Consider the following 18,890-nt stretch of genomic DNA (forward strand, 5'->3'; position numbering starts at 1 on the left):
GGGGGGGCAGTCATTGGGGGGAGGGGGGTTTGCGTCGAGGGCAGGAGGGCCTAGGATCCTTCCTGCCCGTAATGTAGTGCGAGGTGGGGGTAGGGGGTCGCCGTGGCCAGGAGGGTTTGGGCTCCCTCCTGGCCCGATATTGTCGGGGAGTCGGCGGTCCTTCGGGGTGGGGGTGCGAGTGGTCCTGCCGAGGGGGGAGAAGAATCGGACGTCGAGGGGGGGCATCAGGCTTTCAGGATGGGGACAGACCTTCAAGGGGGGACAGGACTTCAAGGGGGGACAGGCAGACCTTCAAGGGGGTTTGGGCTCCCTCCTGGCCCGATATTGTCGGGGAGTCGGCGGTCCTTCGGGGTGGGGGTGCGAGCGGTGGGGGTGCGAGCGTCCTTCCGGATGATGAATCGGGCGTCGGGCGGGGTGTGAAATATGTAAAAAAAAATTTTGTATACCGCGCTCAGGCATATAATGCGCGAAGGGTATGCGCGGTACGTAAAAACGCATATAACGCGCGCGTTATATCCGCGAAAATACGGTATCTCTAATGTTCGAGTGGGTGCTCACCTGAGAAGTAGCGATCATCAAACGGTTTGGTTTGATATAACAGCTAAAGTGGAGAGCGGCCGCACGATACTTAAAGTCCTAGATTTCAAATGTACGGACTTTAATGCAATGGGAGAGTACCTGAAAAATGAGCTGCTAAGATGGATCTTATAAGTCTCTATCATATCCCCTCTAAGCCTCTTCTCCAGGGAAAAGAGACCCAGTTTCTCCAATCTCTCAGCGTATGAAAGGTTTTCCATCCCTTTAATCAGACGTGTCGCTCTCCTCTGAACTCTCTCGAGTAACGCCATATCCTTCTTAAGGTACGGCAACCAGTATTGGACACAGTACTCAAGATGCGGACACACCATCGCCTGATACAGCGGCAGGATAACTTCTTTCGTTCTGGTTGTAATACCCTTCTTGATTATACCTAGCATTCTATTCGCTCTCTTAGCGGCCGCTGCACACTGTGCCGTCGGCTTCATTGTCATGTCCACCATTACCCCCAAGTCCCTTTCTTGGGTACTCTCATTCAATAACATCCCTCCCATCGTGTAATTGTACCTCGGGTTTCTGCTTCCCACATGCAATACTTTACACTTCTCAACGTTGAACTTCATCTGCCATCTCGTCACCCATTTCCCTAGTTTGTCCAAGTCGCTTTGCAATTCTTTGCAGTCCTCCTTTGTCCGAGCTCCACTAAATAGTTTGGTGTCGTCCGAAGTACAATGGGTACAAGTGGATCGATCTTTCACTCCATCAAAAATTACAAAGACTAGGGGATACTCGAAGTTATAGGGAAACACTTTTAAAACCAATTTGAGGAATTTTTTTTTCACTCGGAAAATAGTAAGCTCTGGAACACACTGCCAGAGGATGTGGTAAGAGTGGATAGCGTAGCTAGTTTTAAGAAAGGTTTGGACAAGTTCCTGGAGGAAAAGTCCATAGTCTGTTATTGAGAAAGACATGGGTGAAGCCACTGCCTGCCCTGTATCGGTAGCATGGAATATTGCTCCACCTTGGGTTTTGGCCAGGTACTAGTGACCTGGATTGGCCACCGTGAGAAGGGGCTACTGGGCTTGATGGACCATTGGTCTGACCCAGTAAGGCTATTCTTATGTTCTACATGAGAAGTGCTGATATAATAATAACAACAGTTAATATACCGCAATACTGTTAAGTTCTATGCGGTTTACAACAGATTAAGCAAGGTACAAATTGATTGAATTTAAGAGGGGGGAAGAGGAGAGTTAATAGGACTGGAAATGCATTGTTGAGGAGAAAGAGATTAATCTTAACAGCTGAGCAAATTCTACACAAAGGCTGCACTGGGCAATTGTGCATAATTTTCCCAAGAATAACTGCCTAAAGATGGACCTCATTATCTGAATGGGTACAACAGAACTCCAAGGCTGCAGGAAAGAGCAGATGCTGGTCAATAAATGAGAAATAGTTGATAACACTGAAAAGATTCCCAAGCTGGTTTATTGAAATAAATGTTTGGCGAGAACAATTTTTCAGGGGGGATATGGGATGTTTCTATTTATTTATTTTAGGTATTTATATACCGCCTATCAAAGTTATCTAAGCGGTTTACAATCAGGTACTCAAGCATTTTCCTTATCTGTCAGGTGGGCTCACAAACTATATAATGTACCTGGGACAATGGAGGATTGAATGACTTGCTCAAGGTCACAAGGAGCAGTGTGAGATTTGAACCCATAACCTCGGGGTATTGAGGCTGTGGCTCTAATCACTATACAACTCCTTCCTTCCTTTCTAGTTACTAAAGCTGGTTAATCTGGGAGGCTCCTATATGTCAGGCTCATGCCCACAGGAACCATGAAATTTTCCAACAGGCTCTGCAAGAGTTTCCACAGGCACAGCGAACCCCACAGCACATAGGCTACATGATTTTGCTATATATCCATCACAATTTGGTACAGATGCAGAATCTTGTATTGTTTGTTTTAAGTGATTATGATGGTTTTGCCTCTGCATATGATTTTAATTCAGTAGACACTGGTGAGTGTTTTGCTGACTGCCACCGGTGTTATTCCCAGATATTCAAAGCTGGGCCTTAGCAATGAATATTCAATTTATGTAGAATTAGCTAATCTATGGCCACTTAAATCAATATTCAGAACTTAAGTGGCCATGGGTTGCCACCAATATCAGACTGGGTTTTATCTGGTCCCATTTGTGCTGTTACCCTGGCCAATTAAAATGCTAAATATTGGTACTAAATCCACCCCCAGAATGCCCCCCAAATAGCTAGCTTTCACTTAGGTGCTGCAAATTTTCAGTGGCGACAGCTGCTTAAGTGCCACTGAAAATAGAAGATAGCACTGAACAAATGATTAAATCGTTTTGAAATCAACCAGCATGTGGCTTTGCTAATGAATATGCTAATGACTTATGAAAAATGAGTATTCAATGAACAAACAGAAATACAAGTAACATGAGAATCAGATGTACCTCAGGAACCTCTCCCCTGGAATGACAAACAGTTGGTACATAAAGAAAATGTACAAGAAAAGGGTCCATCCCGGTCATTTTTCAGCAGTCATTTTGCATATCTAAGTTTTTATGATATTTTCCAAATTTAACAAAAACATAACCACAATGGACTGTTAAAATACAAAGTACTTCTAAAATACTAAAAGCAAAACCAAAAGCAAAGCAAGGACTGGTTGCTGCAGTTAAGATTCTAAGGTGTACAGAAGTAAATGATGAATCTTAATGCATGCATGCAGAAAAAAAGTGCAAGAAGCTAGAGATAAACACTTACCTTTTCATTCTAAAACAGCAGGTTTCCAAACACACAAGAGGACAAAACAGACGAAGCAAATGTTAGACACACCAAAAGTTCTAAATCACATCAGTCAAAGCAGTAATCAGAATCATCAGACTGGCCAATATCAGTTCACAGCAAAAGGGAAGGTTGAAAATAAGTTCTTGTCCAAGCACTGGTTACTGGAGAAATGGTGGATTACTTACTTGATGCTTCGACTAGAAAAAGCAAGCTCAGGCAAGTAAGATAACAGGTTTTTGTTTTGGAAGGTTTTCAACTTCCATTTTAGCAAAAGAAATGTTCCTTAGGCATAAAAACAAGTTTCCCAAAGTACCAAGATTCCCCTCTTACTACAAAACCTGTCAACTTCTTAAAGACTTTATAATTCCTCTCTCCTCACAGTCCCAGCCTCTTAAATATAACTCTATAGCACTTTCCATGACCTTACCATTTTAGGCCTCTTGGATTTCTTGACTAATCTTAAGTGAGAGAGTAAGGTGTGTTCCCTTCATCAGGGGCCCAGCCGTGAGGAGTACGACAGGGGAAAATGACTATTGCCAGCAGAAGCTTAGCTGTGAGCAGGAAGCTGCCTTTTTTTCCAAGGGGGGGGGAGGAGGGGGTTGGAAATCAATCTTATTTTTTTGCATGCACACATGTATATGTTTCTTACCTTTCTGAAATGTGAAAGCATATCTGGACTTCTCTCACACATCTCTGTCAGAAGAACAACTGATGTGTGAAGAACACCTAGAAAAAATATATAGAGAAAAGACATTTTACCTGTTGCTCTTTGGGTAAAATCATTTTTATGAAGGCAGGTTAAGTCTCAAAACTAAGCCCCTCATTCTCAACCTTAGGACTCCTGCTCCATTTGTCATCAGCCTCAGAATAATAAAGACATTTCTTCACAGAAAGCGTGGGAAATCAAGAAACAACCTCCTGGTGGAGGCAAAATATAGTACAGTATTAGATTTCAAGAGAGGCCTTATACCTCATCTTCCATCTTACAGAGAAAATACTGAAGTGGCTGTGACAGAGGACGACTAGAATGTGCATAGTTTTGAATATACAAAAACTGCAGCTGTTTAGAACAGAAAAATTACCCGCAGAGGAAAAAAAAAATCCAGCCTACTTGTAGCAAGTTTTCTTTCTGGACAGCAAAATGGAACTCCTCATAGATGGGCATCATCTGACAGAGCCTACACAGAAGAAAGCTCTCCCCTATGGAAGTCTGAACCCAAGAGATCTTGGCAGACATTTTGGATCCTGCCACAAGGCAGGAATGGCACTAGGGACCCCCAAATAAGCCCAGGGACTGGGGGAGCATGTGACCATGAGGAGAGGTTAATCTGGGTTATATGTCAGGCTCATGCCCACATCTGGGGCCTCCAAGGGGAAAGGGCACCAGAGGGGCTTCTCTTTGTTTGGGATGGGGTGAGATGCCTTAATTACATTACATTAGTGCTTCTATTCCGCAAATAGCTTGCAGTTCTGGGCAGATTACAAAAGAGGATGACTGGACATTTCCAGGAAAATTACAAATTAGGGTGCTGTTTACATGGTTGAGACTTTGCTGGGAGATTTACAAAAGTGGGGATAGTCATGGAGATGTGTTAGGATTTCTTGATGAATTTTTTGAACAACATATGAGGAAAACAATCAATTTATGTGCTCCTGGATCAAAACCAACACCCGCATACTAAACGAAATAGCCCCACTGAAAAAAAGAAGGAAGAGACCTAGATACCTAACAGGCTGGTTCAACCCAGAGCTCCTAAGACAAAGAGAGAATTAAGAAAGCTAGAAAGAAAATGGTCAAAACTAGGAACCCCAAAGACTAGAAATGCCTGGCACCAAAAGCTGAAAAGCTATAAAATCTCAGCCAAAGAAAAGAAAAGAACCTTCTATGCCAACATAATTGGTAACACCTCCATAAACAGCAGCAAACTTTTCAGACTGGTCCATGACTTATATGACATTCAAACTCACACAAACCTGACAGAAGAATCCACAGTGACAGCCGATAACCTGGCGGAATTCTTCAACACCAAACTAAATAACTTAAGACACTCTATAATGGATTCTCCAGACTCCCACTGGGACTACTCCATTCCACAAGACCTAGTCACCGCCAAAGCAGACATGAACTGGTCCAACTTTAGTGAGACCGATTGGCAAACATTTAACAAATTCTACAACAAATACGTCAAATCATACTGCAGATTGGACACTTGCCCCCCAGATGTAATGAAAGCAGCCCCAATCATCTTCAAAGCCAAACTACTCAACTGGGTCAACCTACAACTAACCGCAGGAATATTTCCAAAAAACTTAGGTCAAATTGTAATAACACCCATTAAAAAGAACAACAAAGAACCACCCAACAACCTAACCAATTTCAGACCTATCGCAAACATCCCTCTCGCGGTCAAAATAATGGAAGGGATAGTAAATGCTGAACTAAACTCATATTTAGACAAATTCAACTTACTGCACAACAACCAGTCAGGCTTCAGACCTGGTCACAGCACCGAAACAATCATGGCCTCACTACTTAACCACCTTTATGCCCTCCTCACCCAAGGTACCAGCGCCATGATCCTACAACTGGACCTAGGTAGCGCCTTTGACCTAGTAGATCACACCATTCTTTTGAACTGCCTAGAAACCACAGGCATCACAGGCTACGCTCACAATTGGTTCCAGGGATTCCTCAGGAACAGATCCTACCAGGTATTCAAAGATGACAAACTTTCCCATAGCTGGAATAACAACTGCGGATTACCTCAGGGTTCCCCCCTATCCCTAACCCTCTTTAATATCTACCTCAGCTCATTAGGAAACCTGCTACAAAGCCTAGGGCTCACCTTCTACATCTACGCAGATGACATTACTGTAGTGATTCCGCTAACCGCCCTAACGTCACAATTTTCCAACTCCTTAACTAACATCCTAAATTAAATAGAGCGCTGGATGATGGCCTTCAAACTGAAACTCAACACAGAAAAAAACAAATTCTTCCTGGCATCACCCAACGAAAAGATAAAAGAAAATTCAATTCACCTACAGAGCCGAGAATACAAAATTGACCAAACCATAAAGATTCTGGGGGTAACACTTGACAAACACCTATCCCTGGAAAACCACACAAACCTACTGTTTAAAAAATGTATTTCGGTCCTCTGGAAACTTCGCACTATTAAAAAATTCTTTGATGAAAAGTCCTTCCGTTTACTAGTACAATCATCCATCTTAAGCACCCTAGATTACTGTAACATCATATACCTAGGAGCTTATAAAAAGAACCTCAACAAGCTGAGATTAATTTAGAACACCGCGATCCGATTAATCCACGGTTTAAAAAAATGGGAACACATTTCCCCTTATTATCAGAAACTCCACTGGTTACCCGCAGAATCCAGAGTCCTCTTCAAGTTTGCTTGTTTTTGCTACAAAGTTGTCTTTGGGATTCTTCCAGCTTACCTAATCTCCCAGTTCTCCCCCCAACAAGTCCAACAAGAGTACTCGCAGAACAAACCTATTTAATTACCCCTCCTTGAAATCTTACCTATACAAAAAGTTTCTAGATAGAATGTTATCATTCCAGGCAGCTAGGCTGAACACATGGCTTGGAAAGCCCATACTTGAGGCCACTACATAAGCAGACTTTAGAAAATCCCTGAAAACTCGAATGTTTAACAAATTCTAAATTCCCATACCCAACTCTTCCTCGCCATGACCCTTCCACCTCGCCCCCTAATTCCAAGGCCCGAAACTAATTATACTTTCCACCTTGAATCTCATGTACTGACATAATGTATCTTTATTGTAACCCACCTGCACCCCATGTACTGACAAAACGTATCTTTATTGTACCCCATGTACTGACTAAATGTATCTTTATTGTAACCCACCTGTATCCCATACACTGACAAAATGCACCTTGATAGTAAACCACTTGTATTGTAACCCACTTGTATTGTAACCCACCTGTATCCCATGTACTGACAAAATGAATCTTTAATGTAAATACTTGCATCCCATGTACTGACTAAACGTATCTTTATTGTAAACCGTTTCTATCCCATGTACTGTCAAATGTATCTTTATTGTAAATCGCTTCAAACTTCACAGTATAGCGGTATATAAGAAATAAATTATTATTATTATTATTTCTTTTCAAAATGATTTGTAGTCAGTCGTTGTCAGCATGATGGAGAGGTGGTGATCAAGTTTCGCTGCTTGTGTTGCTAGTAGGTTGTCATACATCTTCTTGCGCTATGTACCTTTGATTGGGGAGTGGGTAAATGGGGTCTGAGATCTCCTTGGTCTGGTTGATATATTCCGGTTTAGGCGATTGATTAGGTAGATGGGGCAGTGCCGTTCATTACTTTGAATAATAGACAGTAGAATTTGAATAGTATTCGCACTTGTTTAGGTAGCCAGTGTGAGTCTAGGTATGCGGTGGTGATGTGGTCATATTTGCTTAGTGAGTAGATCAGTATGAGGGCTATGTTTTGTATTGTCTGAAAGGAGGAAGAATAGTCCTATACATAAAGGATAGTCCTATACATAAAGGATCTATCGTACGAGGAAAGGCTGAAAAATTTGCGTCTGTACTCACTCGAGGAACGTAGGGAGAGAGGAGACATGATCGAGACGTTTAAGTATATTACCGGCCGTATCGAGATGGAAGAAGAGATTCTCTTTCTCAAAGGACTCTCAGCCACAAGAGATCATCCGCTCAAACTCAGGGGCGGGAAATTTCATGGCGACACCAGGAAATATTTCTTCACCGAGAGAGTGGTTGATCCTTGGAACGAGCTCCCGGTGCAGGTGATCGAGGCAAACAGCATGCAAGAATTTAAGAGCAAATGGGATCCCCATGTGGGATCCCTTAGAGGGTTAAGCCAAGGGAACCTGTCACCAGGAGTGGGATCCCTAGGATAGTAGACTTGGGGGTGGGTCAGTAGAGTGGGCAGACCTGATGGGCTATGGCCCTTATCTGCCGTCATCTTCTATGTTTCTATGTAAAGAAAAACATACACTTGACCAGAGTGGACACAGCAGCGACGACCAACAAATTGGAATCACTATGGGTTAAAATACCAGGAAAGAAAGGGCCCAAGATAAAGATGAGCCTGTACTATCGTCCACCTGGGCAAACCGAAGCAAACGATGAAAACATGAAAGCCGAGATGAAGCGAGAATGCAAAAGCGGTAACACGATTGTTATGGGAGACTTCAATTATCCGGGGATAGACTGGAGTCTTGGAAACTCACAATGCGCTAGGGAGACTGGATTCCTGGAGGCTATACAGGACTGCTTCATGGAGCAGCTTGTCAGGGAACCGAGAGGGAATGGCACTCTGGATCTAATCCTTAATGGGCTAAGAGGACCTGCAAAGGAGGTGGAAGTAGTGGAACCGTTGGGAAACAGCGATCACAATATGATCAAATTCAAAGTTGAAGTAGGAATATCAAAGGGAAAGAGAACCACAGCGACAACTTTTAACTTCAAGAAAGGAAACTACGAAGTGATAAAACTTAGGAACAGCTCAAAGAAATCGCAGACTGTAGAGCAAGCCTGGTCTTTATTCGAGGACACAGTGAGGAGGTGCAAAATCTGTATATCCCCAGATTTAGAAAAGGAATCGAACAAAAGACCCGGTGTGGATAACTAAAGAAGTGAAGAAAGCGATAGGAGATAAGAAGAATTCATTCTGGAAATGGAAAAAGGACAAAACCGAGGAAAACTGGAAAGAATAGAGGAAGCATCAAAAAGAATGTCACTGCGTGGTTAGAAGCGCAAAAAGAGAATATGAAGAGAGGCTAGCCAGGGAAGCACGAAATTTCAAACCATTCTTCAGATATGTTAAAGGAAAGCAGCCGGCAAGGGAGGAGGTGGGATCGCTGGATGACAGAGATAGGAAAGGAGTGGTGAAGGAGGAAAAAGAAATGGCGGATAGACTAAACATGTTCTTTTCGTCAGTATTTACAAAAGAGGATGCACCCAACGTGCCAGAGCCTTAAAAAATCTTCATAGGAGATCAAGCAGAAAAATTAACATCCATAGAGGTAAGCCTTGAAGACATACATAAGCAGGCAGATAGATTAAAAACCGACAAATCTCCAGGTCCGGATGGAATCCACCCTAGGGTATTGAAAGAACTAAAGGAGGAAATAGCAGAACAACTACAGCAGGTTTTCAATCTATCTCTAAAAACAGACGTGATCCTGGAGGATTGGACCATAGCAAATGTTACGCCCATCTTTAAAAAAGGATCAAGAGGTGACCTGGGGAACTACAGACCGGTAAGTTTGACTTCTGTTCCGGAGAAGATGGCGGAAGCGCTGATAAAAGACAGCATCGATGAGCATCTAGAAAGGAATTAACTGATGAAAACAAGCCAACATGACTTCTGCAAGGGAAGATCGTGCCTAACAAACTTATTGCACTTCTTCGAAGGAATTAACAAATGAATGGACAAAGGGGACCCCATAGACATCGTATACTTAGATTTCCAAAAAGCCTTTGACAATGTACCCCATGAACGCCTACCAAGGAAACTGAAGAACCATGGGGTGGAAGGAGACGTACATAGATGGATCAAAAATTGGTTGGCGGGTAGGAAGCAAAGGGTAGGAGTGACGGACCACTAATCTGACTGGAGGAGGGTCACGAGTGGTGTTCCGCAGGGGTCGGTACTTGGACCGCTGCTGTTCAATGTATTTATAAATGATCTAGAAACAGGGACAAAGTGTGAAGTAATAAAACTCGCAGACGACACCAAACTATTTAGTGGAGTTGGGACTAGAGAGTTGCGCGGGAACAGAAGTCCCACCCGTCCCTACGAGGAATCCCACTCGTCCCCGCGAGGAATCCCTCCATCCCCACCCATCCCCGCTAGGAATCCCCTCCGTCCCCACCCGTCCCCGCGAGGAATCCCCTCCGTCCCCACCCGCCCCTATAACCTACAGAAATAGTTATTTCATTTAATTATGCTACTGAATTAAAGGCTCTGGTAGAAACCCATTTACAAATAAGCAAAAAGACTTTATTAATTTGGAAATATTAATTGGGAAGAATACATACTTTGTAAATGGGTTTCTACCAGAGTCTCTAATGTTTATAAATTTTTATCAACACAACTAATATACTATTTTATCCTAAAGCAAAAAAAAAAAAAAAAGAAATATAATTTTTTTCCTACCTTTGTTGCCTGGTTTCTGCTTTCCTCATGTTCTCATTCAATTCCTTCCATCCACTGTCTCTCTTCTCTCTGCGTCTTCCATTTGCTCTGTTACTGTGCCTCTCCCTTTCTCCCCCCTTCCAAATTGGTCTGGCACCCATCTTCTTCCCTCCGCTCCCCCCATAGTCTGGCATCTCTGTCTTCTTCCCTGCCAGCATCTTCTCCCCACTCTCTCTTCCCACGTCTCTCGGGAGCACATTCCAGGCATCCACTACCCTCTCCGTAAAGTAGAATTTCCTAACATTGCCCCTGAATCTACCACCCCTCAACCTCAAATTATGTCCTCTGGTTTTACCATTTTCCTTTCTCTGGAAAAGATTTTGTTCTACGTTAATACCCTTCAAGTATTTGAACGTCTGAATCATATCTCCCCTGTCTCTCCTTTCCTCTAGGGCACAGTTCTTCAACCGCCGGTCCGCGGACCGGTGCCAGTCCGCAAAAAAATCTTGCCGGTCCGCGAAGGATTCGGTCCCCGCCGCAACGAAAGGCCGGCGTCAGTTGACTTGCAACTTCCTGTTGCAGTCGCTGTGCCGGGACTCCTGCCTTCCACCGCGTTTGCCTCCTGCCTTGTCTCCACACCTCCAGACCACCAGCGCAGGGCCGCCATCAGGGCAGTACTACCAGTCCTGCATTCAGGGGCCCGGAGGTGACAGGGGGCCCGGGCTCCCTCAGGGTCCTAGGCAATGTTCCCTCTAAGGCAGCGCCAGCGGTCTCAAACACGCGGCCCGCGTGTGGCTCTCCAGGTTTTATTTGCGGCCCGCGGTTTGGAAACGATCATTCTCTTCCTTTTGAAGCAGCGGCCGGCTCGTTCGTTCAAAGCCGCGGGTTGGCGGCTCCTTGCACTATCCACTCCTGCATCGGAAGCCTCTCTGATGTCACACCAACAGAGAGGCTTCAGACGCAGGCGCGGATCTCGCAAGGAGCCGCCACCCGCGGCTTTGAACGAATGAGCCAGCCAGACACGCTGCTGCTCCAGTGGCGTACCAAGGGGGGGGGGCGGTCAACTGTTCTCCTTAGCGTGCGGCTCGTGGTTCGTCTAGAGCAGTGGTGCCCAACCTGCTTCCCTTCCCTTCTCACTGCTGCCATCGGGGATCAGGCCGTCACCGTGTCTTCGATATCCCTGATTCTCTTCCCTGCTGGGCCGACCAACTCTCGCGGTGGCCCGACGTCAATTCTGACGTCAAGAGGACGTTCTGGCTAGCCAATCGCTGCCTGGCTGCCCAGAACGTCCTCTCCGACGTTAGAATTGACGTCGGGCGGCGAGAGTTGATCGGCCCCGTGCAGAAGAGAAGCAGGGAGATTTTGGCCTGTTCCCGATTGCGGCAGCGGCAGCAGCCTATTCGGCGGCGGTGGTGGCAGGAAGGAAGAAAGAAAGAAGGTGTGTGTGGGGGGGGACAGGGAGCCAGAAAAAAAAGCAAAAATGGGGCACGGAGGAAGGAAGGAAAAAAGAAAGAAGGGGGGGGGGGGACAGGGAACCAGAAACAAAGCAAAAAAATGGGGCACAGAATCAGAGAAAGACAGACATAGAGACAGAAAGAAAAAGTTGGGGGAGGGAATGAGGTCTGGAGGAGAGGAAGCATACAGGAGGCTGAAAGAAGGGAAGAAATATTGGATGCACAGTCAGAAGAATAAAGTGCAACCAGATGAAATTACCAAACAAAGGTAGGAAAATGATTTTATTTTCAATTTAGTGATCAAAATGTGTCTGAATTTATATATGCTGTCTATATTTTGCACTATGGCCCCCTTTTACTAAATCGCAATAGTGTTTTTTAGTACAGGGAGCCTATGAGCGTCGAGAGCAGCGCTGGGCATTTAGCGCAGTTCCCTGCGCTAAAAACTGCTATTGTGGTTTAATAAAAAGGATGTGGGGTATATTTGTCTATTTTTGTATGGTTGTTACTGAGGTGACAATGCATAGAGTCATCTGCCTTGACCTCTTTGAAAAAACCCAGAATAGGAATGATAATTAACATTTTCTCAGCGTATAGTGTGCTTTGTGTTTTTTAATTTTATTTTTGGTAGATCATTTTGACTTGGTCATTTTAAAGTAGCTCGCAAGCCCAAAAAGTTTGGGCATCTCTGAGCTAGAGCGTTGAAACTGTGTATTTCTATTTTATCCCCCCTTTTACAAAACTGTGGAGCGTTTTTTAGCGCCAGCCGTGGTGGTAGCAGCTCTGATGCTCAGAATTCTATGAGCGTCAGGACTGTTACCACTGTGGCTAAAATACACACTACAGTTTTGTAAAAGGGTGAGGGGTTCGTTTGTGATGACATATTCCATACTAGGCGAAGGTGTTTTCTGTGTTCTGTGTGTTTGAAAGACATGGTTTTCTGTTAGGATTGACGATGTAGGATTGATCTGTGCTGGTCTGGCTTGTTTAGTTTTACAATGGGTGTATGATGTACTGCTCACTGCAATATGTAAGATGCTGCCTTTTCCTAGGTACTCATGTGTGTCGTGTGGTTTGTTACTAAAAATCATGTTTTTCTTACAGATGGGGGGGGGTGCCAAAAAATGATGGGCCCCGGGTTTTACATATGCTAGGTACGCCACTGTATGTAAAGATACCAGAAAGCTGGCGTAGCAAAAACTTTAAGTAAATTGTTATTCTTCTAAGTTTTGAGTATTTAACCCTCCCACAATCTCACGGGCACTCGTTTCAAGTTTATTGAGATTTTGATTTAAACGCAATATCAAATATTTTCAATGCGTATAACAAAAATAAATTTGGGGAAATAAATAAAACCATTTGAACAATAAACATACAAACATATCCATAGATGATTAAAAATACATAAAGAGTACAAGGATAAACTACATTTGTTTAAAACTGCGTCCTCCGTGCCTGCTCATAAATTTGTGGAGTATGTAACTTGTCGCTCATGCATATTTTTTTTTGCACATATCTCATCAATCCTTAGAGGAAACATTGGTCCTAGGCCACCATAGCACAAATTCCTGTATTATGCTTCTGCTGTTCACAACAATAAACACTGCTGTCACACTTTTTTTGTCCCCTGACGATTTCCTGATAGCACCCCACCGGACAAAAGGGGGGGGGAAGGGGTGCGTGGGGGGGCCCAATAGGATTGCTCAGTAAGGGGCCCAGAAATTTCTGATGGCGGCCCTGCACCAGCGACAGCTCTGTGTGCTTTTAACTTTGGCACAGAGCTGCCCACAGAGCTTTGCTAGGCTGGCCCACTTCGTATCATAGAAGCGGGCCGGCCAAGCAAAGGCCCCAAGGCTGCCTCATGAAACCGCGCTAAACTACTGCTTAGGGGCAGCTCTGTGCCGAAGTTAAAAGTACACAGAGCTGCCGCTGTTGGTCTGGACTTGGGCCGCTGAAAGAGGGCAAAGAGCTGCTGTCCTGGAGGTTTCCCTTCCTCTCGCCTTTGCAGGTCCCTTTTTTTTTTTCCTTCAAATGGCAACGGGCCCCAGCATCGACATCAATCAAGTAAGTTCCACTGTTCCTTGCAAGCGGTTCTGCTCGGCCACAGCTTCCCCTCTGACATGAGCCACCCTCAGGGGAAAGAAAGTGACCCGCAAAGGTGAGGGGAAGGGCGGCAATGATGGAAGTTGGAGGGGGGGGGGGAGAGAGAGAGAGAAGGGGCAGATGATGGAATGGAGGAGATGCGAGAGAGACGGGGACAGATGATGGAAGTGAGAAGAAGGGAGAGAGAGCAGAAGGCAGATGGATGTCAGTTGAGAGGGGAGAGCAGATGCTGAATGGAAGTGGGGAAATAAAACATACTGGATGGAAGGAGGAGATAAATAAAGGGGGAAGAAAATAGTAAGATAATGGAGGGGTGAGGTAAAGGGGTGACAAGCTGTGGGTAGACACGGTGAAAAGAGGGAAACGGGACTAAATAGTAAGGAAGAATTTAGAACATAAGAACATAAGAACTGCCATCTCCGGATCAGACTCATGGTCCATCAAGTCCGGCGATCCGCACACGCGGAGGCCCAGTCAGGTATACACCTGATGTAGTTTTAGTCACCCATATCCCTCTATGCCTCTCATAAGGAGATGTGCATCTAATTTGCCTTTGAATCCCAGCACAGTGGATTCCTTGATAACCTCCTTTGGGAGAGCATTCCAGGCGTCTACCACTCGCTGCGTAAAACAGAACTTCCTGACATTTGTCCTGGACTTGTCCCCCCTTAGCTTCAAACCATGTCCTCTTGTCCGTGTCGTGTTGGACAATGTAAATAATTTATTTTCCTGCTCTATTTTATCGATGCCTTTCAGCATTTTGAACGTCTCGATCATGTCCCCTCGCAGCCTTCTCTTCTCAAGGGAGAACAGTCCTAGTTTCTTGAGTCGTTCCTCATATTCCAAGTTCTCCATACCTCTTATTAACTTCGTTGCTCGTCTCTGCACCCTCTCTAACAGTTTTATATCCTTCTTTAGGTTGGGAGACCAATGTTGGACACAGTATTCCAAGTGTGGTCTGACCATTGCTCTATAAAGCGGTATTATGACTTTCTCCGATCTACTCGTGATTCCTTTCTTTATCATGCCTAACATTCTGTTTGCTTTCTTTGCCGCTGCCGCGCAATTTAGATGGAGGCAGAAAATAGAGAAGGAAGACCAGAGAAGAAAAGGGAAGAGAGAGCAGAGAATGATATCAGATCTGAGTGGAGGAAATGAGAAGAGAGAGATGCTAAAAACCAGAGGGGGGAGGGAAGGACAGAGATGCCAGACAATGAGGGGAATAGAAGGAAGATGATGGATGCCAGACCAAATTGGGGGGGAGGGGGGGGCAGGAGGAGAGATGGCAGGGAAAGACAGACAGTGAATGGAAGAGGCAGATGCTGGACTGAAGAGACAGAGAAGGTTATCATGCCACTGTACTGGGCCATGGTATGCCCTCACCTGGAGTACTGCGTCCAGCACTGGTCACCGTACATGAAGAAGGACACGGTACTACTCGAAAGGGTCCAGAGAAGAGCGACTAAAATGGTTAAGGGGCTGGAGGAGTTGCCGTACAGCGAAAGATTAGAGAAACTGGGCCTCTTCTCCCTTGAGCAGAGGAGATTGAGAGGGGACATGATAGAAACATTCAAAGTACTGAAGGGAATAGACTTAGTAGCTAAGGACAGGTTGTTCACCTTCTGCAAGGCAGGGAAAACGAGAGGGCACTCTCTAAAATTGAAAGGGGATAGATTCCGTACAAACGTAAGGAAGTTCTGTGGTAGAAAGCTGGAACGCTCTTCCAGAGGCTGTTATAGGGGAAAACACCCTCCAAGGATTCAAGACAAAGTTAGACAAGTTCCTGGTAGGGCAAGTCTCAGTTAGGGTGCTGGTCTTAGACCAGAGGGCCGACGCGTGAGCAGACTGCTGGTCATAATGGACCTCTGGTCTGACCCAGCAGTGGCAATTCTTATGTTCTTATTGTTCTTAGGGCAGACACTGGCTGGAAGAGAATGAAAAGGCAATGAAAGCAGAAACCAGAGACGACAAAAAGTAGAAAAAAATAATTATATTTCTATCTTGTGATTCAAATATATCAGATTTGAAATATGTATCTTGCTAGACATAACTGGGGAGTGCAAAGCCCAGGCAGTGCTTCTTTAGCTTCCAGCTGGCTTAGGGCTCTCTCTGACCAGGGGGCAGTTGCCCTAGTTCCACTCCCCTAATACCATTCCTGTCATGTGTGACTGTGGTATTCTGTTACATGATATTTGTGTAGCATTCTGTAATAATTTGGCTTATTCAGTTTTCTTGATAGTAGAGGGGATATATGTGAAGAGGAGGGGAGACAGGGTTTTGTTGATCTTTGCCCTGTATTATTTGTATTTATAAAATGACAATTGTATAGAATATTGTTTCTTTTTATACTTTAATAAAATATGTTCAATATAAAATTATAACTATTTGAGGCTTGTGCGGATGGGATAAAATGGTTTGTGGGACCGAGTTCGCGGAGACGGGGCGGCGATGTTTTTTTAAAAAAAATTTCAGTCTTAGTAGTTTGCCGGTTCACGAAATAATTATTTTATTTCCGCCGGTCCATAGGTGTAAAAAGGTTGAAGAACACTGCTCTAGGGTATACATATTCAGGGCTTCCAGTCTCTCCTCATACATCTTCTGGCACAAGCCTCCTATCATTTTCGTCGCCGTACTCTGGACCCCTCAAGTCTTCTTGCGTCTTTCGCCAGATACGGTCTCCAAAACTGAACACAATACTCCAAGTGGGGCCTCACCAATGATCTGTACAGGGGCATCAACACCTTCTTCCTTCTACTGACTACACCTCTCTTTATACAGCCCAGCATCCGTCTGGCAGCAGCCACTTCCTTGTCACACTGTTTTTTCGCCTTTAGATCTTCGGACACTATAACCCCAAGGTCCCTCTCCCCGTCCGTGCATATCAGCTTCTCTCCTCCCAGCATATACAGTTCCTTCCTATTATTAATCCCCAAATGCATTACTCTGCATTTCTTTGCATTGAATTTTAGTTGCCAGGCATTAGACCATTTCTCTAACTTTTGCAAATCCTTTTTCATATTTTCCACTCCCTCTTCGGTGTCTACTCTGTTACAAATCTTGGTATCATCTGCAAAAAGGCACTCTTTTCCTTCTAACCCTTCAGCAATGTCACTCACAAACATATTGAACAGGATTGGCCCCAGCACCGAACCCTGAGGGACTCCACTAGTCACCTTTCCTTCCTTCGAGCGACTTCCATTAACCACCACCCTCTGGCGTCTGTCCGACAGCCAGTTTCTGACCCAGTTCACCACTTTGGGTCCTAACTTCAGCCCTTCAAGTTTGTTCAACAGCCTCCTATGAGGAACTGTATCAAAGGCTTTGCTGAAATCCAAGTAAATTACATCTAGCATATGTCCTCGATCCAGCTCTCTGGTCACCCAATCAAAAAATTCAATCAGGTTCGTTTGGCATGATTTACCTTTTGTAAAGCCATGTTGCCTCGGATCCTGATTAGATTCAAGAAAGTACATTATCCTTTCTTTCAGCAACTCTTCCATTATTTTTCCAACAACTGAAGTGAGGCTCACCGGCCTGTAGTTTCCTGCTTCATCCCTGTGACCACTTTTATGAATAGGGACCACATCCGCGCTCCTCCAATCCCCAGGAATCACTCCCGTCTCCAGAGATTTGTTGAACAAGTCTTTAATAGGACTCGCCAGAACCTCTCTGAGCTACCTTAGTATCCTGGGATGGATCCCGTCTGGTCCCATCGCTTTGTCCACCTTCAGTTTTTCAAGTTGCTCATAAACACCCTCCTCCGTGAACGGCGCAGAATCTACTCCATTTTCTTGTGTAACTTTGCCAGACAATCTCGGTCCTTCTCCAGGATTTTCTTCTGTGAACACAGAACAGAAGTATTTGTTTAGCACATTTGCTTTCTCCTTATCACTCTCCACATATTTGTTGCCAGCATCTTTTAGCCTAGCAATTCCATTTTTTATCTTCCTCCTTTCACTAATATATCAGAAAAACTTTTTTATCTCCCTTTTTTACATTTTTTACATTTTCCGCCTGTGCCTTCGCCAAACGTATCTCTCTCTTGGCTTCTTTCAGTTTCACCCTGTAGTCCTTTCTGCTCTCCTCTTCTTGGGTTTTTTTATATTTCATGAACGCCAACTCTTTCGCCTTTATTTTCTCAGCCACTAGGTTGGAGAACCATATCGGCTTCCTTTTTCTCTTGTTTTTATTATTTTCTTCACATAAAGGTCCATAGCCATTTTTATCGCTCCTTTCAGCTTAGACCACTGTTTTTCCACTTCTCTTATGTCCTCCCATCGTTTGAAATCTAGGACTTTAAGTATCGTGCGGCCGCTCTCCACTTTAGCCGTTATATCAAACCAAACCGTTTGATGATCGCTACTTCCCAGGTGAGCACCCACTCGAACATTAGAGATACTCTCTCCATTTGTGAGGACCAGATCCAATATCGCTTTTTCCCTTGTGGGTTCCGTCACCATTTGTCTGAGCAGAGCCTCTTGAAAGGCATCCACAATTTCCCTACTTCTTTCCAATTCCGCAGACGGAACATTCCAGTCCGCATCTGGCAGGTTGAAATCTCCCAACAGCAGAAGTTAAGATAGTTTGTCTTGACTCTGTATGATCTTGATTTAAGGAATCCTTGGAAACAGGTGTGTACCCTGCCTGAGATCCCTATGGCTTCTAGTATTTGTAGTAGTATGGTGTAGTCTACCAGGTCTAATGCTGTGGAGAGATCAAGTTGAATTATCAACATCCTTCTGCCTTTGCTTAGGTGCTGGGGGGTTCCTAGTAGTGTCTCCTTGCTGTGGTTGGTTCTGAACCCAG

General features: G+C 44.5%; 1 protein-coding gene across 6 annotated transcripts in view; it reads right to left on the reverse strand.

Annotated features, from left to right (window-relative positions):
- The window catches only part of AP1G1 (adaptor related protein complex 1 subunit gamma 1), a 584,387-nt gene that overhangs the window by 379,862 nt on the left and 185,635 nt on the right, over positions 1 to 18,890 (reverse strand). For 5 of the 6 annotated variants that reach the window (XM_033942090.1, XM_033942089.1, XM_033942091.1 and 2 more), the window contains exons 6-7: positions 4,005 to 4,081; positions 3,332 to 3,340 (exon numbers count right to left, since the gene is read on the reverse strand). In XM_033942090.1, coding sequence (XP_033797981.1) covers positions 3,332 to 3,340; positions 4,005 to 4,081 — 86 coding nt within the window. The remainder of the gene's footprint in view (positions 1 to 3,331; positions 3,341 to 4,004; positions 4,082 to 18,890) is intronic. The other variant, XM_033942088.1, reaches the window with a different exon arrangement.

The sequence above is a fragment of the Geotrypetes seraphini genome, chromosome 4 (genome assembly GCF_902459505.1).
Source record: "Geotrypetes seraphini chromosome 4, aGeoSer1.1, whole genome shotgun sequence".
NCBI classification, from domain to species: Eukaryota; Metazoa; Chordata; class Amphibia; order Gymnophiona; family Dermophiidae; genus Geotrypetes; species Geotrypetes seraphini.